This window comes from Zingiber officinale, chromosome 2B, assembly GCF_018446385.1.
Source record: "Zingiber officinale cultivar Zhangliang chromosome 2B, Zo_v1.1, whole genome shotgun sequence".
Classification (NCBI taxonomy): Eukaryota; Viridiplantae; Streptophyta; class Magnoliopsida; order Zingiberales; family Zingiberaceae; genus Zingiber; species Zingiber officinale.
This window is the reverse complement of record NC_055989.1, coordinates 142,585,916-142,612,227: the sequence shown is the minus strand read 5'-3', so window position 1 is coordinate 142,612,227 and position 26,312 is coordinate 142,585,916. Positions and strand designations below refer to the sequence as shown.

The following is a 26,312-nucleotide window of genomic DNA, read 5'->3' as shown; positions in this document are numbered from 1 at the left end:
TTTGCATCTCACTCACATACTTTGGTCATGGATAGGAGACGTTCGTAGAAGTGATCATCCTTTGGCTACTCCATGAGCATTCGTCATGGTATTCCTGAGGCTCTTAATTCTGACCAAAGGATGTTTGAGTGATCAGGGTCCACTCCATGAGTGGTCCAACTTGATCAACGTATGTTGATCGGGGCTAGACGCTCGTATCTGTATTAAAGATATTCCTTTTTGAACCCCAAATAAGTTGCCTACTTCCATATGGAAGCTTACACTACGCCACGGAAGACAACATGACCACTTTGTCATTCCCACTTTGGGAGGAAGAAACACTACCAGATTTCAAAAAAAGACAGTGGATGACATGAAAGAAATGACAAAAGTGGTGTCGGGAAGATGACGTCAATCCATAGTTATGCTACTCATTTACCTTTGGATATCATGCACTTCTAACAAAGTTGGATTTTGTCGGTATTCACAGACCATGGTTTATGAGAGCTATAAGTAGTCATTCTATGGAAGTCACAGATCAATAAATCTGATTAGGTAGGTCACCATAAATTAATTGATGAGTCTCCATAAATTTATTATTTTCAAATTATATAAGTGGCGATTAAATTATTATTAGAGTTTAGGGTTTGTTAGCTACATCGGCAGTAGTTACTACAACATGTAGCAGCTTCTCAGGAGTAACTGTTATAATGTGTAGTAGCTAACCGACAGTAGCTACTACACATTGTAATAGCTGCTCTTGAGAAGTTGTTACACATTGTAGCAACTACTACCAACTAGTTACTACAACGTGTTGCAATAAATGCTACATGTTAAATATTTGACTAATTTAAAATGATTTTAAATATTTTTTTACCAATTTTTTTAAAATATCAAAAATATTTGTACACATTGCAGCAGCTACTGTATATAGTAATTTTAAAATAATTTTGACTATGTTAAAATGATCTTTAGGGCTACTAGATTTTACAACGTATAACAGCTAGTAGTTATTTGGACAGTAGTTGCTATAACATGTAGCAACTACTTGATTTGATTTAGATAAAAAGCTGAGATTGATATGATCTATTCTCATGTAAAAATACAAAGTAACATCTTGTTGAACATAAAAAAAGAAAGAGTTGAAAACTTTTGCTGGGTTGAGATACATAAAGGGAATAATATTAATATAATAAACAAAGATAATAACAGAGGACAAAGAAAAAGATCTTTACACAAAAAGTTAATACGAACACTAATGTTTAGAAAGGGCTATAGCTAGACTTCATTCATTTGATTTATAACATTCTCTAATACTATATTAACTTGGGATAGTTGTCATCGCAGTTGCACAAGTTTAGTTTGATTCTTTTTCTCTCGTAAAATGACAGCATCGATAGGGAGTTCTTCCTATTAAAAAGGACAGTATCAATGAACTTCACAAGGAAAGATGTTTCACTCAATCATTTGATTTATAACATCCTCTATGCTACATTAACTTGGGACAGTTGTCGTCGTAGTTGCACAAGTTCAGTTTAATTCTTTTTCTCTCATAAAAGGGCAACATCCAACTCCTTCCTTGCTTGGTTCCATTATTCTATGAGAATCTTAATATGGTCATGAGTTATATGATGATCCATGGATTGACTGAGACCCGCTTGGATTAGTTTATCAAATTCATAAATTCATAAGGAAAGAAAGATATAAGAGAAGAATGATAGTACATACCGAGAAGCAAACGAGTTTACTGATAGAGATAGTCTTTCAAAGACAAAAGACATGGAGCTTGAATCATCATCGATAGGGGTTCTTTAACACCAACCTCAGTGGGTTTCATCTTCCTGCTAAAGAAAGACATGATCGTTGAAGAGTTCAACTAAAACCACTATATAAGAGGAAGAAGGGCTAGGCAGCTTGAAAGAGTGAGTTAGGTTGATAAATGATTTATAGGAAAAATGGTTCTAACAACATTAACTCTTGAGAAAAGACAACTTAAACTAAAGCAACTTTTCAAAACTATAAAAAAGGTTATCAAAAGACTTGTTACAACTCCTCAAAATCTGTGAAAAGATAGGACAAAAAATAAAGACAAGGATAACCAACACCTACTGTATAATAGTTGCTACTAGGGCTGCAAACGAATCGAGCCGGCTCGCGAGCTTTTCGAGCCAGTTCGAAAAATATTCGATTCGTATTCGAATTTATCGAATTTGAGCCGAATTCGAACATGTTCGAACTTTTTTTCGCGCCGAACTCGAGCCCAAATGATATTGTTCGAGCCGCTCGCGAGCCTTAATATTTATTAATATAAGTTAAATATATATTAAATAAATAAATTTCGAGCCTTTCGAACCTATTTTTGAACAATAATTCGAATAGTTCGCGAACATGTTCGAATATTTCGAGCCGAACTCGAACCCTAATTCGAACCGAACTCGAATCAAATATTTTGAATTTTTCGAGCTTCGAATCGAGCTCGAACTCGAATATACTTATTTCGAGCCAAATTCGAGCCTTAAATTTTTCTACATATTCGGCTCGATTCGGTTCGTTTGCATCCCTAGTTGCTACAATGTGTAGCAGCTTAAAATTTATAAAAAGAAAAGGTTACAACCGCTAAACTCTAATAAAAAAAGTATGCAACAATTTTTTCTTACAATGAGGTGAATATTATTTTATTTTGATAAATTTTAATCTGCTACACGTTGTAGCAGCAACTGTGCAGTTGCTACTAACAAGCCTTAACCCCTAATAAAAAAAACATGCAATAAGCTTTTCTTACAATGCGGTGAATAATCTTTTCTTTTGATAAATTTTAATTTTTGTTATATAATTTGTAGGGAACTTGTCAAATATCATTTGGTTCTTTGAGAAATTAAAGTTTATAATTATCTTTATTGTTACAGATTCTAACAACACGCCCTTTGAATAATGAATGGACGTTTACCAAACAACAACGATTATGGTTTTTGCGATATAGTTATGAAATGGAAGGAATGACGAAGACAGTGAAGGTCGGGTGTCCAGGACAAGAGTAATGAAATGGAAGTAATAATGAGGAGGCTTCCTCTGTGTTGAACAGCTACAGTTATGTAGCTGCTACAACATAAAGTCTGTGCTGTAGCAATTACAGACCCATAACTGCTACACCATCACCTTAATTAAAATTAAATTTCATCAACTCCTCCCGTTGCATTTAATGTGCTATCTCGAAATGATATTTCAACTCACTCAAATAAATTTCACCACTCCTCGCTCTTTATCTATGGAATTAAAGAAATCACGCCATTATAAAGATAACATCTGTTGGCGCAGCAGAGCCGGCAAGAGGGGGTTGAGTTTATATGTCAAAAAGTAAAGCGACACCTTTCTCGATCATTTAACTTAGATTAACAGCAATAGTATAATTAAAATAAACAATAAGAACATAAAGGAAGAGGCGCATGATTTATTTGGTTACAACCTAGGTGGTTGTTAATCCAAGGACAAATGAAAGCTCAAAAAAACTCCTTCGGTGAAGACAGAGAAGCCTCTTACACTCATTAATTGCTCAAACTATTGCTAGGAAAAGAATATAGGAGTTGTTCCCCATTTTCTAGGTCCAAGGATCTTTTTATAGCCCCTAGGAAAACTTATCCAGAGCTGAAAGACGCCTTCAACAAGGTGCTAAGGGATAAAGCTTTATCCCTTGGCACCAGTAACATCAACCTAGTCAAAGAAGGCATCTCCTATACTGTTCATCGAAGGCGCCTTCCATAGCGAGGTGCGGGGGTGCCTTCAACTCCCTTTGAAGGCGCCTCTAACAGCACTTATAGCCACCTTTTGCTCTTTTGCTGCTCCAATCACCTGGGTGATTTCGGCCAACTGGAATAGGGCTCACCCGAACCCATTTTTCGGCCTTCTCCTCGAGCAAGCTTCCGCTCCGGCTTCTCATCCCTCAAACGTCACGAACGACCTTCTCGTCCACCAGTGTACTCTTCCGCGACACCTCATCCCTCGGATGCACAGAGCCCGTCAGCTCCCTTCCAGTGTCATCCTTCTCGCTAGCTGCTTCTTCCGCTCAACTTTTTTATGTTCCTAAGCTCATACACACTTAGACACAAGGATCAAAACATAACAGAACCTAACTTAACTTCGTTGACCACATCAAAACTACCTCAGGGGTACTTGCAACATCCTAAAGCTTTTACCCTTCATTATACTAAACCCTTCAATTTTTGATAATGACTTATCCTTTGGGAGCCAAGAAAATAATACCTTATATTGGTCCCATGATACTGATCAATGAATCGATATTTCCCTCTTTTTTAGGGTCTTAGGAATACTCTTCGGCCTCCCTCCCTTCCAAGCCACAGACAACCTTGCAGTAAAAGCGGGATCAAACGATGAGCTACTCGAACGGAGCCCTTCAAACACTAGTGGAGATCGAGACAACTGTGAAAGTGGTCATCGATCTGTTGGAAAGCATAGAATGCTAGAGGCCCGCTTTATAAGTCTGTAGGCTAGAGAAGAGTTATTTTGTAGCTCTTCCTTTTGTTGTGTTGGTGTTCCTTTTGTTTTATTAGTGTCTTATAATGACTATCTTCCATATTTTGTCTGTTTAATAGAATTAGTAACTTTTACTTTTAATGTTGAACCGTGGATTGATCTATCTCAGCCTTGTACAAACACGTTATAGCATCCACGATTACATAGCTGCTGCAACATAAGTTTGACATTGTAGCAACTATTGTCTAATAGCTGCTACAACGGGCTAGTCTAGTGATTTTCACATTATAGCAGCTACTTGCGATTAACTGCTACATATTGCAGTAGTTATTGTCTAGTAGCTGCTACAATATGGAATATACTTTCACTTTCACGTTATAGCAACTACTATTGAGTAGCTGCTACAACTTGAAAGAAAGCCAAATACAACTTTAATCATAATACATTAAAATATATCAAACATGCGAACTATAATACTGGATATAAAAAATGACAACAAGACAAATATAAATGTCTATCATCGTAACTAATTTGTTAAAGAATTAATACATTGTGGAAGATTTAAAGCCAAAATACTTATAAACACTACAACTTCAAATACGATATATATTTTTCATCACCAATTTATAGAGAATCTAACTGTTGCTCTATCTCTTCCAATGCATCTTTTAGTTTTTAAAATTTTTCAGTGTTCTATAGTTTTCATTCTGAGTTTGAACTTGATACTATATTTGAGGATGCACATGAGCTTTCTTTTCCTCTCGATGTAAAGGAGGTAAATGCTAAATTTTTATCAAAGTGTGCTTTAAAAGCTCTTATTGCATCCTCTTTACTTTCGAAGGACTGGTGTATAGCACTCTTAAAATAATTAACTTATGTAGATGCTACTATTCATGTATCATAAACATCTAGCTAACGACCAATAAAGACAACATATATTTCTCCTATATTAAATAGATCATTTAGAATCATGTATAAATAATATATTAAGATTGGAGGAATTACAACTTAAATCAAAACAATATACCATCGAATCATTTGTGGGAATGGCGTTTGACAAGTTTCCTATAAATTATTTAGCCAAAAACTTGTAAGAAAATATTGTTTGGACTATCCAAGTGGCCACTACACGTTGTAGTAGCTAGGACTTTTACATGGTAGTATAAATTCTAATAATATAATAGGATTAGAAGGAGTTACAATTTAAATTGAAACGACTTACCATCAAATCAATTGTGGAAAATGATGTTTGGAAAGTTTCCTACAAAGTATATAACCAAAAATAAATAAATTTTATCAAAAAATATTATTAACATTGTAAGATTGTATGTTGTAGGCTTTAAAAGCTCTTATTACTTCCTCTTTACTTTCGAAGGACTGGTATATAACACTCTTAAAATGATTAACTTATATAGATGCTTCTATCTAGGTGTTATAAACACTCGGTTGACATCCAATAAAGACAACATATGTTTTTCCCTATATTAAATAGATTATTTAGAATCATGTATAGATAATATATTAGGATTAGAGGGAATTATAACTTAAAATGAAACGACTTACCATTAATTATGAAATGTGGGAAATGATGTTGGGCAAGTTTGCTGCACATTTTATAACTAAAAAAGTTAAGATTTATCAAAAAAGATTCATACTTCATTGAAAAAAAAGATTTTTTGGACTGTCCAAGTAAATGCTACACATTGTAGCAGCTATGACTCGTATGTTGTAGTTGCTACATGTTGAAGCAAGTAACTGTCCAAGCAACTGCTGCACATTGTAGCAGCTAGGGCTTATATGTTGTAGCATAAATTTTAAGAAAAAAATATTATATAGAGTTAAAAAACAGACATTGGAGTAAAAAGACTTATGATCGAGAATGGAGAGGAGTGCTAAGTAAAGCAACGTCGGCTTTATTTACGATGACAGTTTAAAGAGCTTCCAGCCAGCATGAGAATAAGCATGCAGTTGTAAATTGTGCTTAACTTGCAACGCATTGGCCTTGCTTCTCGACAGGAGTGGAAGATGACGACAAAGGAAGGAGCGAGAGTGAAAGAAATTTAAATTTAGAAAAAAGTCGAGCTACATGTTTTAAATAGAGGACGAAAGGGGAGAGAAAATAAAAGGAATTTAATAATATAAAGAAATCAAGCTGGCAATGCCACATAAGTGCGTCACTCACGATCACGCAGGAGGTGTCGAACAACATATTATTTCTCTATATGTGTGTGTATATATATACTAGCTTTTTATTGGTCGCCCACGTTGGCCGCCCAATGTGGATGAGCAGGGTATCTCGAGCCTATATATATATAAAAGGTTTTGATATCATACACATCTCGTGCACATCAATTTTTTTTTCAATTTGAAAATATTTTTATGCTTAATACTATAACCTAACCCTTAAACTCTAAAGGCAAAATCTTATCGACATAATTAAAAACTTTTTTAAAAAATAAAAAAAAATTACCATGGACGACACTTAAGTGTCGCTCATGTTGTGCATGTAGGATAAAAAGTCTAGATATAGTCATGATATGTTGCAGACCATTCGCTGCAGAACAGTCCATGATTGTGTTGCCAGGGTGCCTCGAATTGATCCAGGCACCTCCATTTTTTAAAATTTTAAAAAATAAAAAATTTATTAAATCGTAAACAGTGGCATCCTAAATACATATATTATACCTTATGAGCACTTAATTTTTTTTTAGCTTAAACACTATAACTTAACCTCCAAACACTAAGGATAAAATCTAATTGGCTTAATCTTAAAGTTAAAAAAACACGCAACTATGTATTTCAATTGGGATACTTAGATCAATTCATGCACCCTAAAAATACAATCACAGATCGTTTCACAGTGAATCATCGGCAGTTTATATATATATATATATTTGGGAGAATTAACGAAATATAAAAATTTACAAGATTTTTCCTCCAAATGGAATATACAACCATGAGAAACTGGGCTTCTAAGTCACTCACCATAAGCGTTTCTCAATTTATTCTGATGACTAATGAAAATTTTCTATGAGATCGGACATTCATTCCAATATGAGTGTTACATGATTTGAATTTAATCTTATAAATGTATCGGGATTAGTTTGTTGATATTAGTGAGTGGTGATTAAGATATCAGGTTGATTTATTTAAATGTCAATTATTAACACTTAGGAGACCATGAAATCTTTATTTTCTAATTTTTCTTTGCTTGTTATTTCTCTATTTAAAATAGACGACAAATAAGTAAACTATATACTAAATATGGATTCGATCTCCATTGACCACAAACATGGAGAGAGAATTCAAGCTGTTTATCTGTATAAAGATCGAGAAGGAAAACAACAATAGGAACATCCATTAGTTGTAAAGTCCTATAGAAAAATGGGTTCCGTTTACGCTATCTTTAAATTCACCTTATTATTCTCGACTTGGTACATTAGGTGTGTTGCTCAATCGAACGGTGTTTACAATGTGAAGGATCATGGAGCGACGGGAAATGGCCAAACCGATGACACGAAGGTGAGCAGGATTCCGTGTAAACTTATCTTGTAAACATACTAAATTGTGTTGGCATAATCTTAGGCTTTTCAAGCGGCATGGAATGCCTCGTGCGCGGCTAACGGGTGGTCGACGATGCTAGTTCCGGAGGGATCGTACTTGGTTGGTCCTCTGGCCTTTAAAGGGCCTTGCAAGGGTGTCAAGAGGTTGGAATTGAGAGGACAACTACTTGCATCGACTAACCTCAATGCTTACACAAATAATTGGATTGATTTCCAATATATAGATGGACTAATCGTCTACGGAGGTGGAATATTCAATGGGCAAGGAGCTTTGGCATGGCCTCACAATGAATGCCCTAAGAAATGGAGTTGCAAGCTCCTTCCTATGGTACACAACTTTTTTCTTTAAATTATTATTTGGCTTCAACTTTTTTTTTTACTTAATTTTGTCCGTCTTGCGATTTGCAGTCGTTGGTGTTTAGTTTCGTTTCGAATGCAGTTGTTAAGAACATTTCTTCAATCGATAGTAAGCTCTTCCACATACATATATTTTCATCGAAGAATTTGGAGTTTCAGTCCTTGAAGATTAGTGCTCCGGGGAATAGCCCTAACACGGATGGCATCCACATAGCTGATTCCACCAATATCACCATTGCGAATGCGATCATCGGCACCGGCGACGATTGCATCTCCATCGGACCGGGAAACACCAATTTAACAATCTTGAATGTGTTATGCGGTCCTGGCCATGGCATCAGCGTTGGAAGTCTTGGCAAGAACTCGAATGAGAAAGACGTGGTTGGCTTGACGGTTAGAAATTGCGCTTTCAATGGCACAACCAATGGATTAAGGATCAAGACATGGAAATCTTCTCCGGTTCCTTTGACGGCTGCTCACTTTGTCTACGAGAACATCATCATGCACAATGTCTACAACCCCATCATCATAGACCAAGAGTATTGCCCCTATGTTTCATGTGTTGAAAAGGTAAATCCTCTTAGACTAAGATTACTAATTGATCCAAGAATAACAATTATATATCAAGTCGATAAAACTGGGGTCATTTGAAGCTGTTGAATGCTCACTGTGATAATTAAGATCCTTGTTATTATATATGTGCTTTGTAGGATCCATCTCGGGTTCAAATTCACGATATCAAGTTCACAAATGTGAGGGGAACTTCTTCCTCAAGAGAAGCCATAAAATTTGTATGCAGCCGTTCGGTTCCATGTGCAAGTGTGGAGTTAAACGACATCGACCTGCATTACACTGGCGATGCGACCGGGAACGCAATTGCGACATCAACTTGCCTTAATATTCAAGGAAGATCGAATGGCAATGTGAAACCTAGCTCTTGCATTTAAGTTCAAGCATAAAATCGACATACTCCAAATTTTTTGTATACATTTTTCGTAACTAATTAAGCATTGATTATTCATTCCGAGTTTGCATTGAATTCAATTTAGTCTGATTGTTGTTCGATACTTTGTTATAATAATGAAATGGTGATTCTTGTTGGGACTCAATGAGAAAGTTCAATTATAAAATTTTAATTTTTATAATTTGAACCTCTCTCATTACAAGATGTTGATTAGTTATCTATGTATACGGATTGATTTAATGAAACATATAAAAAAAAAATTAAAGTTACCCTTAAAGCATACTTTTAACATCTAAACCTCAAGTCTTTATGGGTGTTCTCTCACATGCATCAATATCAATCCAACGTATTTATAATTAATCCAAATCTCGCCACCAAAAGAACATAATCAAATCAAGCCCTAATAAATTATTTTTAACTTAGTCAACTCCTAATTAATCAAAATAATTTATTAATCTCATTATATTCTATAAAAGAATGAGATTATACTCTTAATCCAATTGGATTTAATGAATTTATAATCAATAAATATTCTATCGATCAATGCTACCATGCTGAATTAAAATAATTAACTTGTATAGATGCTTTTATCCAAGTATCATAAACACCTAGATGACGCTCAATAATGACAATGTATGTTTTCCCCTATATTAAATAGATTATTTAGAATCATATATAAACAATATATTAAGATTAGAAGGAATTACAAATTGAAAGGATTTATCATCGAATCAATTATAAGAAATGATGTTTGACAAATTTTCTATAAATTATATAATTTAAAAATTGTAAGAAAAGATTTGTTGGACTGTGCATACACGTTGTAGCAGCTAGTGCTTTTATGTTGTAATATAAATCCTAATAATATATTAGGATTAAAAAGAATTACAACTTAAATTAAAATGACTTGCCATCAAATCAATTATGGGAAATAATATTTGACAATTTTTCTGTAAATTATATAAGTAAAAAAAATTATCAAAAAAGATTATTAATATTGTAAAATTGTACGTTGTATGCTTCAAAAGTTATTATTATTTGCTCTTTACTCTCGAAGGACTAGTGTTTAGTGATGTTAAAATGATTAACTTGTATAGATACTTCTATTCAAGTGTCATAAACACCGAGCTGATGCCCAATAAATACAACATATGTTTTCCCTTATATTAAATAGATTATTTAGAATCACTTATAAGCAATATATTAGAATAAGAGGGAATTACAAATTAAAATGAAATGACTTTCTATTGGTTATGAAATGTGAGAAATGGTATTTGTCAAGTTTCTTACAAGTTTTATAACTAAAAAATTTAAGATTTATCAAGAAAAATTCTTTATTTTATTATTTTAAAAAAAGTTTTTTTGGATTGTGCAAGTAGCTGTTATACGTTGTAGCAACTAAGGCTCGTACACTATAGCTGCTATACGTTGAAACAGTTAATTGTCCAAGTAGCTACTACATGTTATAGCAGCTAGAACTTATACGTTGTAGCATAAATCTTAATAAAAAAATATTATACAGAGCTGAAAAATAGATAGTGAAGTGGAAAGATTTACGATCAATGATGGAGAGAGATGCTATGCAAAATAGCGTCGACTTTGTTTGAAGTGCCAATTTAGGGAGCTTCCAGCCAGCTCGAGAACAAGCATGCGACCATAAGTTATGCTTAGCTTGCATCGCCTTTGGTTTGCTTGCAGGTAGGAGTGGAAGACGACAACGAAGGAAGGAGCGAGAGCAAGAGCGAGGGAAATTTAGATTTAGAAAAAAATCAAGCCACAGGTTTTGAATAGAGGGAGGAAGGGGAGAGATAATAGAAGAAATTTAATAATGTAAAAAAATCGAGTTTGCAACACCACATAAGCGTGTCGCTCAGGCAGGGCACCTGCTCAGGGCCCCACTTTGTGTGGGGCCCCAATTAAATTATTTTAGTATACTATAAAAAAATCTGGACATTTTTTCCTTTTTATTTTTTCTTGCCGAATCCCCTCTTCGCAACCCTCTCTCACCGATTGCAAATTCAGTGATTCTCCTCACCACGAGCTCCCTTATCGGTGCCCTCCCTCAGTGAAATAAGCTCTCATTCTCTCCGCCCTCTTGTGAATCTCAGTCCTCTCTTGTCGTGCGAGCATGGCCTCCCTCGTCACACCAGAACTCCAAGCTACCCTCACACACCGCGCTGAAGCTAGGGTTTCCCCGTTGCGTCCTCCCTCACTGCGACGAAGCTCCATTACCAGCAAAAGTGATTAGTTTTAGAAATTACTCTTGCTTTTTCTATTGTTTTGGTCTTTTGGATCTGTATTATACCAGCAGATAACATGGTTCTATTGTTTTCGATTGGATTATATTGTTTGTTGCAAATTTCAATTCTCTATGAATGCTAATCTATGATATAGTTTCGTATATGCTTTTTCTTGTTAATTATTTTTAGAAATTACATGATTACTCTTGCTTTTAAGTTTTATCTGTGTTAAAATTCCTTAGCGATTTATTTGTATTGTTTTGCTTCTGTATTATATTGGAAATTAAATTATCAATTTTGTCTTATTGTATTTGTATTTGGTGTAGCAGAACTTAAAGAAAAATGATGCCTAGAAAATACTGTTCTGGAAGTGTTAAAAGGAAAAAAAAAGTGAACAAAAGAGAAGATGATTCAATCAATGAAAGGTTTTATGGATAAATTTATTTTAAAGGAAACAAAAACAGAGCAAGAAAATTTTATTAACAATTTAAATAATCAAAGCACACAACAAAATCATTCTGAAGAATAAATAAAAGATATGTATGTTGCAAATACTAAGGATATGGATCAAGACAAAAATAATAATGAGGGAAATGAAAACATAGATCATTCTCTAAATATATTTGATCCAAGAGTTTGGGATGATCTTGATACAAAAATGAGGGATTTACTCGTTAAAAAAGACCCAATTAGAGAGGTGAATTTTGAATACCCTCATGATGAACTTGGTAGACATTTTTCCTCAAAGCATTATAATAGAGTGATTCCAAAAACCAATCATGGAAGAAAATGGCTAGTTTATTCAAAAAAGTTAGTTAAAGTATTTTGTTTCTGTTGTAAGCTTTTCAAAATATTACAATCACGAAGTCAATTAGCAAAAGAGGGATCTAGAAATTGGAAACATCTAAGTGAGAAGCTTAGAGAGCATGAACAATGTTATGAACATCTTGCTAATTTAAGATCCATGGTGGAGTTATAGTTGAGATTGAGGAAAAATGAAACAATTGACAAAGAATTGTAAGAATAGATTAAAATGAAATATATCGTTAGAGAGGGGTTTTGACAAAAATTGTAGTAGTGGTAAAATGTTTGGCTAAAAATATGGGCATTCCATGGAGAGAATGAAAACTTGGAAGATGATTCAAAAGATAATTTCCTGGGTTTGATTGAGATGATTGCCGAGTTTGATCATATAATGCAAGAACATCTTCAACTTATTAAAGGAAAAGAAATTCATCATCATTACCTCAGTCATAAATTCAAAATGAGTTGATAACAAATATGTCATTGAAAGCGAAAAGTGTAATCATTGAAAAGGTCAAGAAAGAAAAGTATTATTCGGTGATACTTGATTGTACTCTTGATATAAGCCATAAGGAACAAATGACTTTAATATTACAGTGTGTTGATGTGTCATGTGTTCCTATAAAAATTGAGAAGTACTTTATAGAATTTTTAAATGTTGGAAATACGAGTGACTTGAGTCTTTTCAATGAATTGTGTGATGCATTAGACTCTCTTGGCCTTGATATTGATAATATCAAAGGACAAGGTTATGATAATGGCTCCAACATGAAAGGCAAACACTAAGGCATTTAGAAAAGATTGTTTGATATAAATCCAAGAGCCTTTTACATGCCATGTGATAGTTATTGTCTTAATTTGGTGATTTGTGATATGATAAACTCCCGTGTTAAAGCAAAATCTTTTTTTTTTGGAGCATGTCAATGCATGCATGTAATGTTCTCCAATTCTACAAAACGTTGGAGTATTCTACTTGATTGTTTGGATAATTTGACATTTAAGTCATTATGCACCATGAGGTGGGAAAGTCATATCGAAAGTGTCAAAGTCATTAAATCACAAGTCAAGAAAATTAGAGAAGCTTTACTTAAGGTAGCTGATTTAACAGATGATGCAAGATTATCAAGGGATACTAGATTCTTAGCAGCACATGAACTTAGCAGCTTTAAATTTTTGCTAAGCTTGGTAATTTGATATGATATTCTCTACAACATCAACTTGGTCAGTAAATGCTTACAATCTAAAACGATGTGAATTGATGTTGTGGTGAAACAATTGAAAGGGCTTGTTTCTTTTTTTGAGAATTATAGGGAAAAAGGATTTGCATCAGCTATAAATTCTGCTAAATAAATTGCTTCCTATATAGGAGTTGACCTTGTATTTCCTGAGCGACGACAAACTTCTAAAAAAAAAGATAATTTGATGAGATTGCTAATACTAAAAGAGAACCATAAAAAGCTGAAGAATGCTTCATGTAGGAAAAAAATTCTCAAAATTATATTAGAAATATTTTATGATTTTTCTGGAATTTTAGGATATTTTTACAGAATTTTTAGAGTAGCGGAAGTAGCAAAAACAAATAGGGAAGTGAAAATCTAAAACGATGTGAATTGATGTTGTGGTGAAACAATTGAAAGGGCTTGTTTCTTTTTTTTGAGAATTATAGGGAAAAAGGATTTGCATCAGCTATAAATTCTGCTAAATAAATTGCTTCCTATATAGGAGTTGACCTTGTATTTCCTGAGCGACGACAAACTTCTAAAAAAAAAAAGATAATTTGATGAGATTGCTAATACTAAAAGAGAACCATAAAAAGCTGAAGAATGCTTCATGTAGGAAAAAATTCTCAAAATTATATTAGAAATATTCTATGATTTTTCTGGAATTTTAGGATATTTTTACAGAATTTTTAGAGTAGCGGAAGTAGTAAAAATAAATAGGGAAGTAAAATAGCCTACGCGAGTATTGAACCCAAGACCTATTGGGTCCTACGACTTATAGTGAGCTCTAATAACCAAGTGAACCCAGCAAGGCCATGCTGAAAGAAAAGAGAATCAATTATATTTATACTTAAGTTGGGCAAATTAACCACTTAATATAAACAGGGAAAAATAATTAAGTGAGGAGTTATTTTGGATCGTGACTTTTCCTCTCCTCAACCTAATTCCGACGAACCCTCTTCTCTCCCTCATCCTCTCGGCGCCCAAGCCGAGGAAGACCTAGGGTTCCATCCCTAGGGCCATAGGAGTATCTTCCGGCAACATCAAAGGCACGAGGACGCTCCTCTCCACGAGAGGAAAACGTAGACACAAGGAGATCGCCGAAGGGATCTCTCCACCGGAACCTTAGCATCTAGATTTGTAAGAAACTTCGAGCAGGAGGTAAGAAACCCCTCACTTGCAGTATAAGTAGTTTTTTCGAGGTTTTACGCATTAGTTTAGTTGTATGCAGAATTTTGGTATGTAGGGTGTGAACTAGTGCACACCATATGTTTGATGAAATGTGTAACTCAGTTAAATGCCACCGTAGGCATTTTAATAGCTCAGTAAATGCAATAGAAGCATTTTTACAACATGTCCAGTTTATTACAGCTTTTATGGGACTACAGTCCAATGGGTGGGCTCCCACAGTCGCCTCTAGGTTCAGACAACCTAGCTCTAGGTTCAGATAACCTAGAAATAACAAGATAAGAAAATTCAGCTATATCCAGTATTTTATTTTCAGCAGTGGCACTGTACTGGACTAGATGTCCATTGGGCTGGGCTCCCATAGTCGTCCCTAGGTTTAGATAACCTAGTAACCCTACTAGATTCGGGACTAGCTACCTCGGGTTTAGTTAGGAACGCGCGTATAGCAAGTACAGTTGCCGGGTCCATCAGCAGCATGATTAGTATTTTGATCTATTATTATAAATAGTTTTCAAAATCTCACAATCAGTTATGTGAACATGATTTAAATTCAGTATTAGCTTAATTCAGTTCAGCTCAGTGTTGTATCAGTTTAGCTTCTTTCCATTGATACATGTGATAGTTTCATGCTTAACTCCGGATATTCCATGACTAGTTTGGATGCCATGTTTTAGTATACATGATTAGTAACTTCAGTATTTAAATTTCAGCATGTCAGCATGTATATCAAATAGCATGTTTAAAAAGCATGATTTCATCGTATGCATGTTTTGTGAGGTAGATGGTTTCTTACTAAGCGAAAGCTTACAGATACTTCTTTTCCTTATACTGCAGATAAAGGTAAAAGAAAGATGGACTAGCGGAGGCTGGAGGTCAATGCAGTGAAGATGTGTGTGGCAGGAACTTGGAATAAAGATTCTTGGAGATTAGCAAGTGTTAAAGAATTGAGTTTCTTATAGTTCCTATTTCTTCATATCTTTAGAATGTTTAATATTATGAGTTATGGAAGTATGCACTAGATTATGGTTAATCCACTAGTATCTCGATGTTAGACAGTAAATCATACGTATTGGTAGGTCTAGTAGCTTGTTTTTTTGTTTATAGAGTTAATGTATGTGATTTGGCACGAAACAGTGCTGAAATCAGAGTTCAGCAGCGAAATCAGAAACTCCAATCGATCGATCAATCGATTGGAGGAACCTCAATCGATCGGTTGATCGATTGAGAGCTGATTTCCGCGAACAGTAAGCTATGGAATCGATCACTGGATCGACTGGGGAATTAGCCTCGCGAACAGAGAGCTTCTGAATCGATCACTGGATCGATCAGTCATAGCTGGATCAATCAGCCGATCGATCCATAAATTTTTCGTGCACAGTAGCGTGCTGAATCGATCACTGGATCGATCAACAAGGCTGGATCGATCAACCGATCGATCCAAACAAAGCTTTTGTATACAGTAGCCATCTGAATCGATCAGTGAATCGATCCGAACATCCCAATCGATCAGCTGATCGATTGAAATGCCTGTTTCAGCTGGAAACCCTTAAGTTCAGTCCTTAATCATATGTGAAGGCTAGATCTTCTCTTTTGAGTAAAGGTACAACTTTTAAAAGGTACTTTAAAGCATAAGTTCAGATTTAGTAGCAATTGGCATGAGTTTAGTAAATTTTAAATTAGTTCACGTTCCGCACCTTAAAATATAGCTTAGCACAGAATATTGTGACGGTCCAGCCTCGCAGCTTAGTTAGTAGGAGGCAGGTCGTTACACTTCAGGACTAATTATTTTCTTGTTGTGGTAGATATTGTTCTTATGGAGTTGGGAGTAGGTTGAGCAATTGAATACTTTTGAAGAGATATTTGGATTCTTGATGACATTGGATGAAGATGATTTAAGAAAATATTGTGTGAATCTTGAATCTGCTCTAAAAAAGAATGATGTATCTGATATTGATGTAGATGATCTAGTTTTAGAATTATGAATGTTACAAGAGATGCTACCTCTGGAAGCATATGACATAAATAAATCTTGGACAACCATTAAAATTTTAGAGTTTGCATTGAAAATGGATGTTTTCCCTATGGTTATGGTTGCCTATCAAATTTTATTGACTATTCCTGTGACTGTATCATCATCTGAAAGAAGCTTTTCAAAATTAAAATTATTAAAATCTTATTTGAGAACTACAATGAGTCAAGAGAGATTGAATGACTTAGTGATCCTCTACATGGAAAAAGACATATTGGAGGATGATACGGGTTATGACGAGTGAGTTCAGGAGATGACGTGGAGGTCAAGTCAAGATGAAGTGGGGGTCAAAGTGGAGATAGAGTGGTATTCGGTTCTATTGATTGATCGACCTCGAAGTCCTTAAATCTTGTCTGGTTAGCTCCCAAGCGGAACGCTTATATAGGGTTGATCGGTTGTAAGCTTGATAGAATATAAGAATTGTAAGGTTTTATGATGAAAAAGAGAAATAGGGTGCTTGGTCAGCTAATGGTCGGTCAGACTTAGAAGAAATTAGTCGGGCAAAGCTCAATCGAATGTACGGCTTTATATGGGCGCTCGACCAGGCAGGCCTAAAGGCAATTAGTCATATAAAAGGCCCTATAAAACTCTTAACATACACGTTCGGTTGGGTAAAAGCTGAATGAACATAAGGTTCCCTGTAAACGCCCAATCAAGCAAAGTCCAGACGGACCCAGAGATACTTAACCTTATATATATAGTTCTTGATACGTGTTCGGCTTTGTAAAGGCTGAACAAATATAAGATTCTCTGTGAACACCTGGTCGGGCAAAGCTCAAACGGACCTAGAGATACCTAACCTCATATATATAGTTCTCAATACGCGTTTAGCCAGGTAAATGCTAAACGAATATATGGTACTTTGTGAACGCCCGGTCGGGCAAAGCCCAGACGAACCCAGAGATCACTACAACAAAAACTGCAAATGACAACACCCCTACGACAACGGTTTTAAGAGAAAGCGTTGCGTATTTGCTCAAAGACAACGGTTTTTGCCAAAACCGTTGTCTTTGAGCTCCCCATTAAATATAAAAGACAACAGTTTTGGAAAAATTGTTGTCATTGAGCGATTTTTTTTAAAACGACAACACTTTTTACAATGGTTTTATAAATCGTTGTGTTTATCCGCATTTTTAACGGCTATGACAACAGTTTTGAAAAAACCATTGTAATTGAATTTGGTCATTTTCCCCCCTCGCTGTTTTCCTTTCCCTCGCTGTTTTCTTTTCGGCGCCGTGTTTTTCCTTCGCGCTCCCGAACCTAAGGCAATTTTCTTTCCCTCTCCTCATACAATCTCTTCAAGCCTCCGCTGGATCTTCCTCCATGACGATGTGCTCCTCTCGTTTCTTGGTGAGCGAGTTTCTGAGTTCGACAAGGCCCTCTGACCTTCCACTGCTGCTTCTTTCACTCGTGGAACCTTTTGATCGGACGAGGTGTATTTCTTCACCAAAGGTGGCACTCCTACTCCGTCAATTCATAACTTAGGTCTTGTCTTCTTTGGATTTGTGCTAGAGCCATAGTCAAGGTAGATTTATAACCTAGGTCTTGTCTCCGTTCATAAATTTTGTCTCAAAAAATGAAACCTACTTTTGATTCCACTATGCTTATATTTGCAAGCGCAACATTCTCTTTTCTTCTTCTTTTTAGCTTTTGATTTGTTTCATCATGCCCTTTACCTGCTCATATGTCAAAGTTTGTGGTGTTTGATCTCTGAAGGTGTCGGTTTTAAGCATCGATTTTTGTTTATTATTCACTTTTATTGGTCGAAATAGTGTGTTTGGATAGGTTTTCTAGGTCTTGCACGGCTCGCCACTTTTATTGGAATAGTGGACACAATCGTATCTGTGCTAACTGAGAGGTTGACTTATTGTTGTATTCTTGCAACTCCAGTGATGGCAAGCTAGAGATAGTGGTACCATCATTTGTCCATTACCTCGAAGTATTGGAGGGTTCTGATGGTGATAAAATGTCAGGTATCTCTTTAATGTTATTTCTGTTATCTAGTCATTTATCTATAAATTTCAATATCTTGTTGGTAGCTCCTTTGCATGCTTTTTGTAGTTACTCAACACATAATAGCATATAGTTTCCATTGATGTGAAAATTCCAAATTCATCAGGATGGCCTGCTTTTCACCAGTCGACAGTCCATTCCAGCCCTCTCTTATATGATATAGACAAGGATGGTACAAGAGAAATAGCGTTAGCTACCTATGATGGAGTTGTAAATTTTTTCAGGTAAGTAGCTTCAACAATTGTTTGGTGGATTGCTGCACGTTGACATAAATCTGGTGGCTATAATAGGGTCTCTGGCTATCTGATGATGGATAAACTAGAAGTACCTCGAAGAAAGGTTCGTAAAAACTGGTATGCTCGCTTGGATCCAGATCCAGTGGATCGTTCACATCCAGATGTCCATGATGATTCAATTTCCAAGGAGGCTTCTGCTAAGAACTCAATATCTCGTATGTGATCACAACCCAACTGCAATCACCTTTGCTTTTATTTCTTTTTCCTGAGGATGTTGGCCAATTAGCCATATTATAATTGTGCTGATTGTTGTTGTTCGTGAACCTTTTGCATTTGCGTTTGCATTTTTATACATATTTAAATGTGAAACACTGTGTTTTGCAACTCCTGTAACATATTTAAGATGTCTTGAATAGCTTTGCTATGGTAAATATATTAGGATTAACATGTCAAATTTTGTAAGTATGTTATATGATGATTGAGAAATAAGCATATGGGTTTATAAACTAATATTCCAAGTATCACATATTCCTTTTTGAAATTCTGATTATGAATCAAATTAGGAAAATTCTGTTGCTTTTTATCTAGATATAAATGGGAGCATGAATGGGTCAAATAATTATGATTCTACAAACATTGTGAACAACCTCTCAATGAATACATCTAAGCTTGAGGACAGAGGAAAACTTGATTTTGCCCAAACTAGTCAATACAATGGAGTGTCAAGCAATCTTAATGACACAATCAAAAGGGACGCTTCATTGGAAAATGGTACAGAGGAAAATCAAACACAAACGTAAAGAAGGCTTCTTGAAGAAATTGATAATCAAGGGGCCCACGATGGGCATTCGAAAGACCATAACACTGGTGATGGAGTGCAAGGAGCAACTGTGGAAAATGACTAAGAACTGGAAGAAGAAGCTGATTCATCTTTTGATTTGTTTAGAGATACAGATGAGTTAGCTGATGAGTATAATTATGACTAGGATGATTATATTGATGAATCAATGTGGGGGGATGAAAATTGAACAGAAGAGAGCCATGAGACAGCAGAAGATTATGTTAGCATAGATTCACACATACTTTGCACTCCAGTAACTTCCATTGGAGTTGATCATAAAGAAAAAGGAAAAAATCAGGGAATTTAATTCCTAAAAGCTTGACTCACATTTTTAATATTCTATGAAGGTAATTGCTGACATAGATAATGATGGCACTAAAGAAATGGTTGTGGTTGTTTCATACTTCTTTGACTGCGAGTAAGAATTTTTTACTTTATACATTTGTGGTTTTTTTACATGAAAAATTGCCCATAATGATACGAAAACTATTTCTGGTACTTTCTTTTGGATGTAATTATTCTGTGGAAAAGTTTGTGGTAAGCAATTTCTCTGTTTTTTGTTTAAAAAGTTTTCTTGTACGATGATATCATCTTCCTAGACATTCTGTTTCTTGAAATGAAAATTGGTGCCAAAGTCATAGACTAATTTGATACTTTCTACATCTGATATATGATATATTAATCTTATGTAGGTTACAATGTTACAATAACAACTCAATATTGATGGAAGTTTATTACAGGAAGAATCATCATACTTTTTTACACTGCTTTTCATGCAATTTTCAGAAATTTAATGGTTGTATGCGAACCGTGTGTAATTATTCTTATCGGTCTTAGTCTTAGGTCATGATTCTCACAATGTTGGCTTGTCTAATTGATTCTTCATCTGCCCAAACTATGGTTGTATTCAACTGAGATACTACTATCATTTTGTTCTTGTATATTTAATGCATTTGTACTGGTTTTTTTGGTGAATGTCATATATATCTAAGGTTGTTTGTGCATTCAATTCTTTCTTATTATAGTTGATAAGTTGGAAGGTATTATGATAATCCAGAGCATTCAGCTGAGTTAGGGGGTATCAACATTGAAAAATATGTAGCAAGTGGGATTGTAGTTTTCAACCTTGATACAAAGCAAGTCAAATGGATTCAAGATCTTGATTTAAGTGTCGATTCGGGGAATTTCCGTGCATATGTTTATTCTTCTCCTACTGTGGTTGACTTGGATGGTGATGGAAAATTGGACATTCTTGTTGGCACTTCCTATGGCTTGTTTTATATTTTGGATCATCATGGTAATTTTTTTTGGTTTCATTTTATAGTTGTAATTATTATCTTTGGTAAGTCAATGTGTTCTTTGTAATGTTATTAACTGCAACATCTTCATGTTTATATATTGCAATTTACCCAATATATATTGGAGGAATTGCATCTTTACTATTGTGGTAAATTTTGTAGTTTGAGTAGGATTTTTTGTTAGAACTTGTAGAAATTTAGAATACAAACTGAAACCTCTCTTAATAGAAGCCAGTGAATTATTTAGCAGAAATAGGAATTTGACATGAGATCAAATTTTGTGGTTGTGTATCCTAAGGGTGGATTTAGTTTAGTTGCTGACATTAGAGTTTGTGGTATATGTTTGGGAATTAGGGTCCTCACCAAGTTTCACTAATCTTGAACTGAAATGGACTAGGTCTAATGGCAAACTCGTGCCTTTATTTACTTAAGACTTTCCTATATGTGACACTTATGTGACATTAATATCTCTTGTATTTCATTTTCAAAAAGAGAAGACAATGTAAATTTAAAGGATATTATTTACATGTCTCTTGCTCTTTCTCTATCTCAAATATGTAATTATGTAATCTTAAATTATCAGAACCGAGCACAAAGCTTCGATTTCTTGATTTTATTTTTGAAAGCAATTTCGTGTAGGCCAAGTGAGAAACAAATTTTCTCTTGAGATGGCTGAGATTCAAGCACCAGCTGTGGCAGCTGATATTAATGATGATGGCAAAATTGAAATAGTGACAGTTGACACTCATGGAAATGTTGCAGCATGGACTGCACAAGGAGAAGAAATTTGGGAAGTGCATCTTAAGAGTCTAATCCCACAGGTAAGTTTATTTCATTTTTATCTGGATGTCATTTAAACTTGATTCATTTCTTCTTAAGGTGATCTTATCTATACTTGTGCATATTTATGCTGGATTTGATTATATATACTCCATGTAGGACAAATAATATTTTTTTAAAAAATATTTTGATTTGAACAAAGAATTTCAAATCCGATGGAACTTATATAGAGAATCATAGTGTTATAATACTAAATGTCATTTTGTTCATGTGGCATGAATATGACTTGGATTGCCATTTTTCTCTCTCCACTAATACTGAGATCTGCATTTCACAGTGTTCTGCATGATAATATTAAAATATTATTGTTCACAGAGATTTATAGCAAGCATGTTTTACCAAATGAAATACCTTTCACTAAACAAGCATGTTCTGAGGCAGATGTGAAACCTTGATTTACCCTATGAGCTTGCCCTATGCATGTTAGTGATTGCTTGAGAATGAAATGAAGAGCTTGTAAAGGCATTTCGTGTATGATCCATAGTATATTGATATAGAAAACATCTATATACTGCAGTTTGATTTCTTAATAGTTCGCTCTATATACTGCATGTTAGTTTCGTCAAATGAGTGACAACGAGGTATAATTCTCAAGGAAGAAAAGATCATTCCTTCTTTTGTGTTGAGTATAATGGAATTTTGTCCCGCGTGAATGGATGTTGCCGATTGTTTCTTGATACACACTGATTTGTATCGTTTTGTTTGACTTGTGTAGCATGAAACAACACCTAATATCTGTTCTATCTTGTATTTCTTGTTTTCCAGAAATTCTGAAATTTGATATGGAAATCCAGAAATTCCAGAAATTTGTGTTGTCATGTAGACTATAATATGGAATTCTGAAATTTGATAAGTTTTGTTAAATTTTTCTCTTGCAGGTCAGGCAATTCGTGAGGCTTGAGTTTTTTTTTATTCAAGAAGTGAGCTTTGTTAGGATGTAGCTTGCCTTGCTAATTTGTAAATTAAAATCCATATGGAGAACAGCAAATGGAAAACATGTGATTTAATGTATATAGAGAACAGTAATGGAAAACATGTGTATTTTGATGAGTAACAACTCATTTTTGTATATTTTTGTATATGTGTGGCTACAAGATGAATTATATATGGATGTTTATTTTGGATTTAATGTAGTAAATGTTTAGTTTTGTATTGGTGGTTTGCTTATATTAAAAAAAGTAAAACGAGTAAATATTATCTACCACAACGGTTTATATCTGTTGTAAAAAAAGTCTACCACAACGGTTTATTTCTGTTGTTGAAATTATCTACCACAACGGTTTTAAAACGTTGTCGTATCCTTCGTAAACGCATTTTGAGCATATAAACAACAACGGATAAAAACCGTTGTCAAATATCTACAAAGACAACGGATTTAAAACCGTTGTCGTAGGGCAATACATTCTACAACGCCCTCAGTTACAACGATTTTTTGACCCTACGACAACGGATAATATCCGTTGTCGTTTGCAGTTTTTGTTGTAATGGATACTTAACTTTATATATATATATAGTTCTCTCTATGAACCCCCGACCGGGTAAAGCTCGGATAGACCTAGAGATACTTAACCTTATATATATATGTTGGAACCCCAAGGTGTTTTGATGTGATAAAACAAGTTAAGTTAGGTCCTGTTTATTTTAACCCTTGTGTCTAAGTGTGCAGGAGCTTAGAAGCACAGGAAGTCGAGCGGAAGACGCGGCTAATGAGAAGGACAACACGGGAGAGAGCCGACGGGCTCGGTGCGTCCGAGGGAGGAGGTGACCGCGGAAGAGTACACCGGTGGACAAGAAGAACGTACACAACGTTCGAGGGATGAGAAACTGGGGAGGAAGGCTGCTCGAGGAGAAGGCCGGAACTTGGGTTCAGGTGAGCCCTATTCCGGAAGGCCAAGATCACCCAAGCTAGTGGGGCCGGAGCGCAAGGCCCAGACCGAGACGAGCTGAACCGGAGCAGAGGTCCCAGACTGAGAAAAGTCAATCCTGTTGACTTTCCTTGTCCAGGCGCCCGGACCGGACTTTTGACCGAATCGAGTTTTGACTCGATCTGAACATTAGGGGATAAAGTTTATCCCCCCAAGGGCACTCGGACCCTTCGGGGCACCCCGAACAGTACTATAAATATAGCACTGTTCTGCACAGTTTATTCAATTCACTTGTAATCCATTTCTCTGTGCTTTATACTTCTGTCTGTGTTGTTAACGCTGTAAGAGGCTACTCCGCCCGAAGGAGACATCAGATAGTGCGCCCTATTTTCCTTGGATTAGCAATCTCCTGATTGCAAACCAAGTAAACCTTCTTGTGTCTATTTTCTTTTACTTAGTCTCTTTATTTTAATTACAAGTGCTTTTATTTAAGTTGAAAATTCAAGAAAGGGTTATTTTATTTTGTAGGGCAATTCACCCCTCCCCTCTTGCTGGCCACCAAAGGGACCAACAAGTGGTATCAGAGCAAGGACGCTTCAGGAGGACTAACCGCCGATCGAAGCAACGAGATGGTCGGACCAAGCATCGTTCCACCAAAATTCATGGGGGACTTCGCACATTGGAAGCTGTTGGGGGCAATTTCCCTAGGTCAAGTTTGACCAGTTTGACTAAGCTTGAGTCGGGATTTGAGTTTTGATGTTTGACAATATAAGGAGATTGTTGGAGCAATCATCCGGTTATGGAGATGGTCAAAGGGTTGATGAGAATACAAGTCAAGTAGGTCAAGATTGATAGGAGACTTGACTGGGAAAGTCCTAACTGGAGGTTAGGCGTATGGAAGTCCTAACTGGAGTTTAGGCAGTGGTGGATGTCCTAACCGGAGCTTAGGCAAATTGGAAAGTCCAAGTGTGATCTTGACAAAGGAGAAGGTCCTGGTGAGGAGCCAGACATTTGGGAAGTCCTGGTGAGGAGCCAGGCATTTGGGAAGTCCTGGTGAGGAGTCAGGCAACTGAAAGTCCAAGTGTAATCTTTGCAAAGGAGAAAGTCCTAGTGAGGAGCCAGACAATTGGGAAGTCCTGGTGAACAGCCAGGCAACGGAAAGTCCAAGTGTGATCTTGACAAAGGTTGTAAGTCCAAGCATGTGGTCTTGGCAAAGTAAGTCCTAGTGTGACTTGGCAAGGAGAATCCGACAACTAGGATGAGGCCGAAGGAAGCTCCTGAAAGCAAGGTGTGAAGGATGGGGAGATATCTGAGGGGCGCAAGGCTGATGGAGCAGGCTAGAAGGCTAGTTCGTGGTTGGTCGGGTGTGACCAAATGCTAGGCATGGAGACCCAACATGTCACGGTTGACTGGGAGTTGGGTTGGAGGCTTTGGACTTGAGATTGAGTCAAGTCCAGGATGGTCAATCGATTGGGAAATCGATTGAACCATGTTCCAAATGACCAGTAGATCGATTGGAGTGTGCTGCGAAGGAAGAAATGGCCCAATCGATTGGGAGCATGAGTCGTGAGCACAGAGGCCTTCCCAAACGATCGGGCAATCGATTGGGAATCTCCAATCGATCGGTCGATCGATTAGAGCTAGGAGTTCTCGCGCGATCACGAGAACACAGAAAGCATCTAAATTAATTGGTGGATCGATTCAGACTGTCTCAATAGATTGGCCGATTGATTGGGATTCGACCGTTGCGCAGGATGCAGGTGATGGACAGCTGCGATGGAGCAGTACCGATGTGGCAATCAATTGAGGATGGTTTGAATCGATTGAGAGCATAGGATATAGCCGTTGCAGAGCGATTTCTTCGCAGATCTTTACGATCTTTTCCTGCGAGCTTACAGCGATCTTCACAGCGATTTCTTCAGCACTCACGCCAGTTCTTGAAGGCACTTGAGGAGCATCTTCAAGGTTCAAAAGGCAACAATAAGTAGCAAGAAGAAAGGTGTATTCACTTGTATTCTTAGAGTTTCTTCTTATATTTATGTTTGTGTTGTGTGTGAGTTTGTACGAGGCTTCTTTGCCTCCGGCTGCGACCGAGAAGGAGTTGTTATTAGTGGAGATAGCGTGTCGTGTGTGGATCCTTGGATTAGTCACCTCTTCTTGAGGTAGATACCAAGTAAATCCTAGGTGTTAGCATTGTGAGTGTTTTTCTTTGAGTATTTCGCTGCACAACAACAAGATGAAGCAAACCGATGCAAGCGCGATGAAATACTATCCACCCCCCCTCAAGCGGGCACATCGGTCCCAACAATTGGTATCAGAGTGAGGTCGCTCTTCTACGGACTAACCACCAAGAGAGCAAGAAGCTAATGGAAGAAGATGGAGTCCGA

At 36.1% G+C, this 26,312-nt stretch overlaps 1 protein-coding gene and 1 pseudogene across 1 annotated transcript; both read left to right on the top strand.

Moving 5' to 3' along the window:
* The first annotated feature begins 85 nt into the window (after nucleotides 1-85).
* On the top strand, nucleotides 86-9,334 carry LOC122048797 (exopolygalacturonase-like). Its single transcript, XM_042610321.1, has 7 exons — nucleotides 86-169; nucleotides 2,886-3,013; nucleotides 4,291-4,476; nucleotides 7,911-7,989; nucleotides 8,053-8,358; nucleotides 8,439-8,957; nucleotides 9,098-9,334. The coding sequence occupies exons 1-7, from the start codon at nucleotides 86-88 to the stop codon at nucleotides 9,332-9,334; spliced, it is 1,539 nt and encodes a 512-aa protein (XP_042466255.1).
* A 7,658-nt stretch (nucleotides 9,335-16,992) lies between these two features.
* LOC122048796 lies at nucleotides 16,993-22,349 on the top strand (annotated as a pseudogene).
* The last annotated feature ends 3,963 nt before the right edge of the window (nucleotides 22,350-26,312 follow it).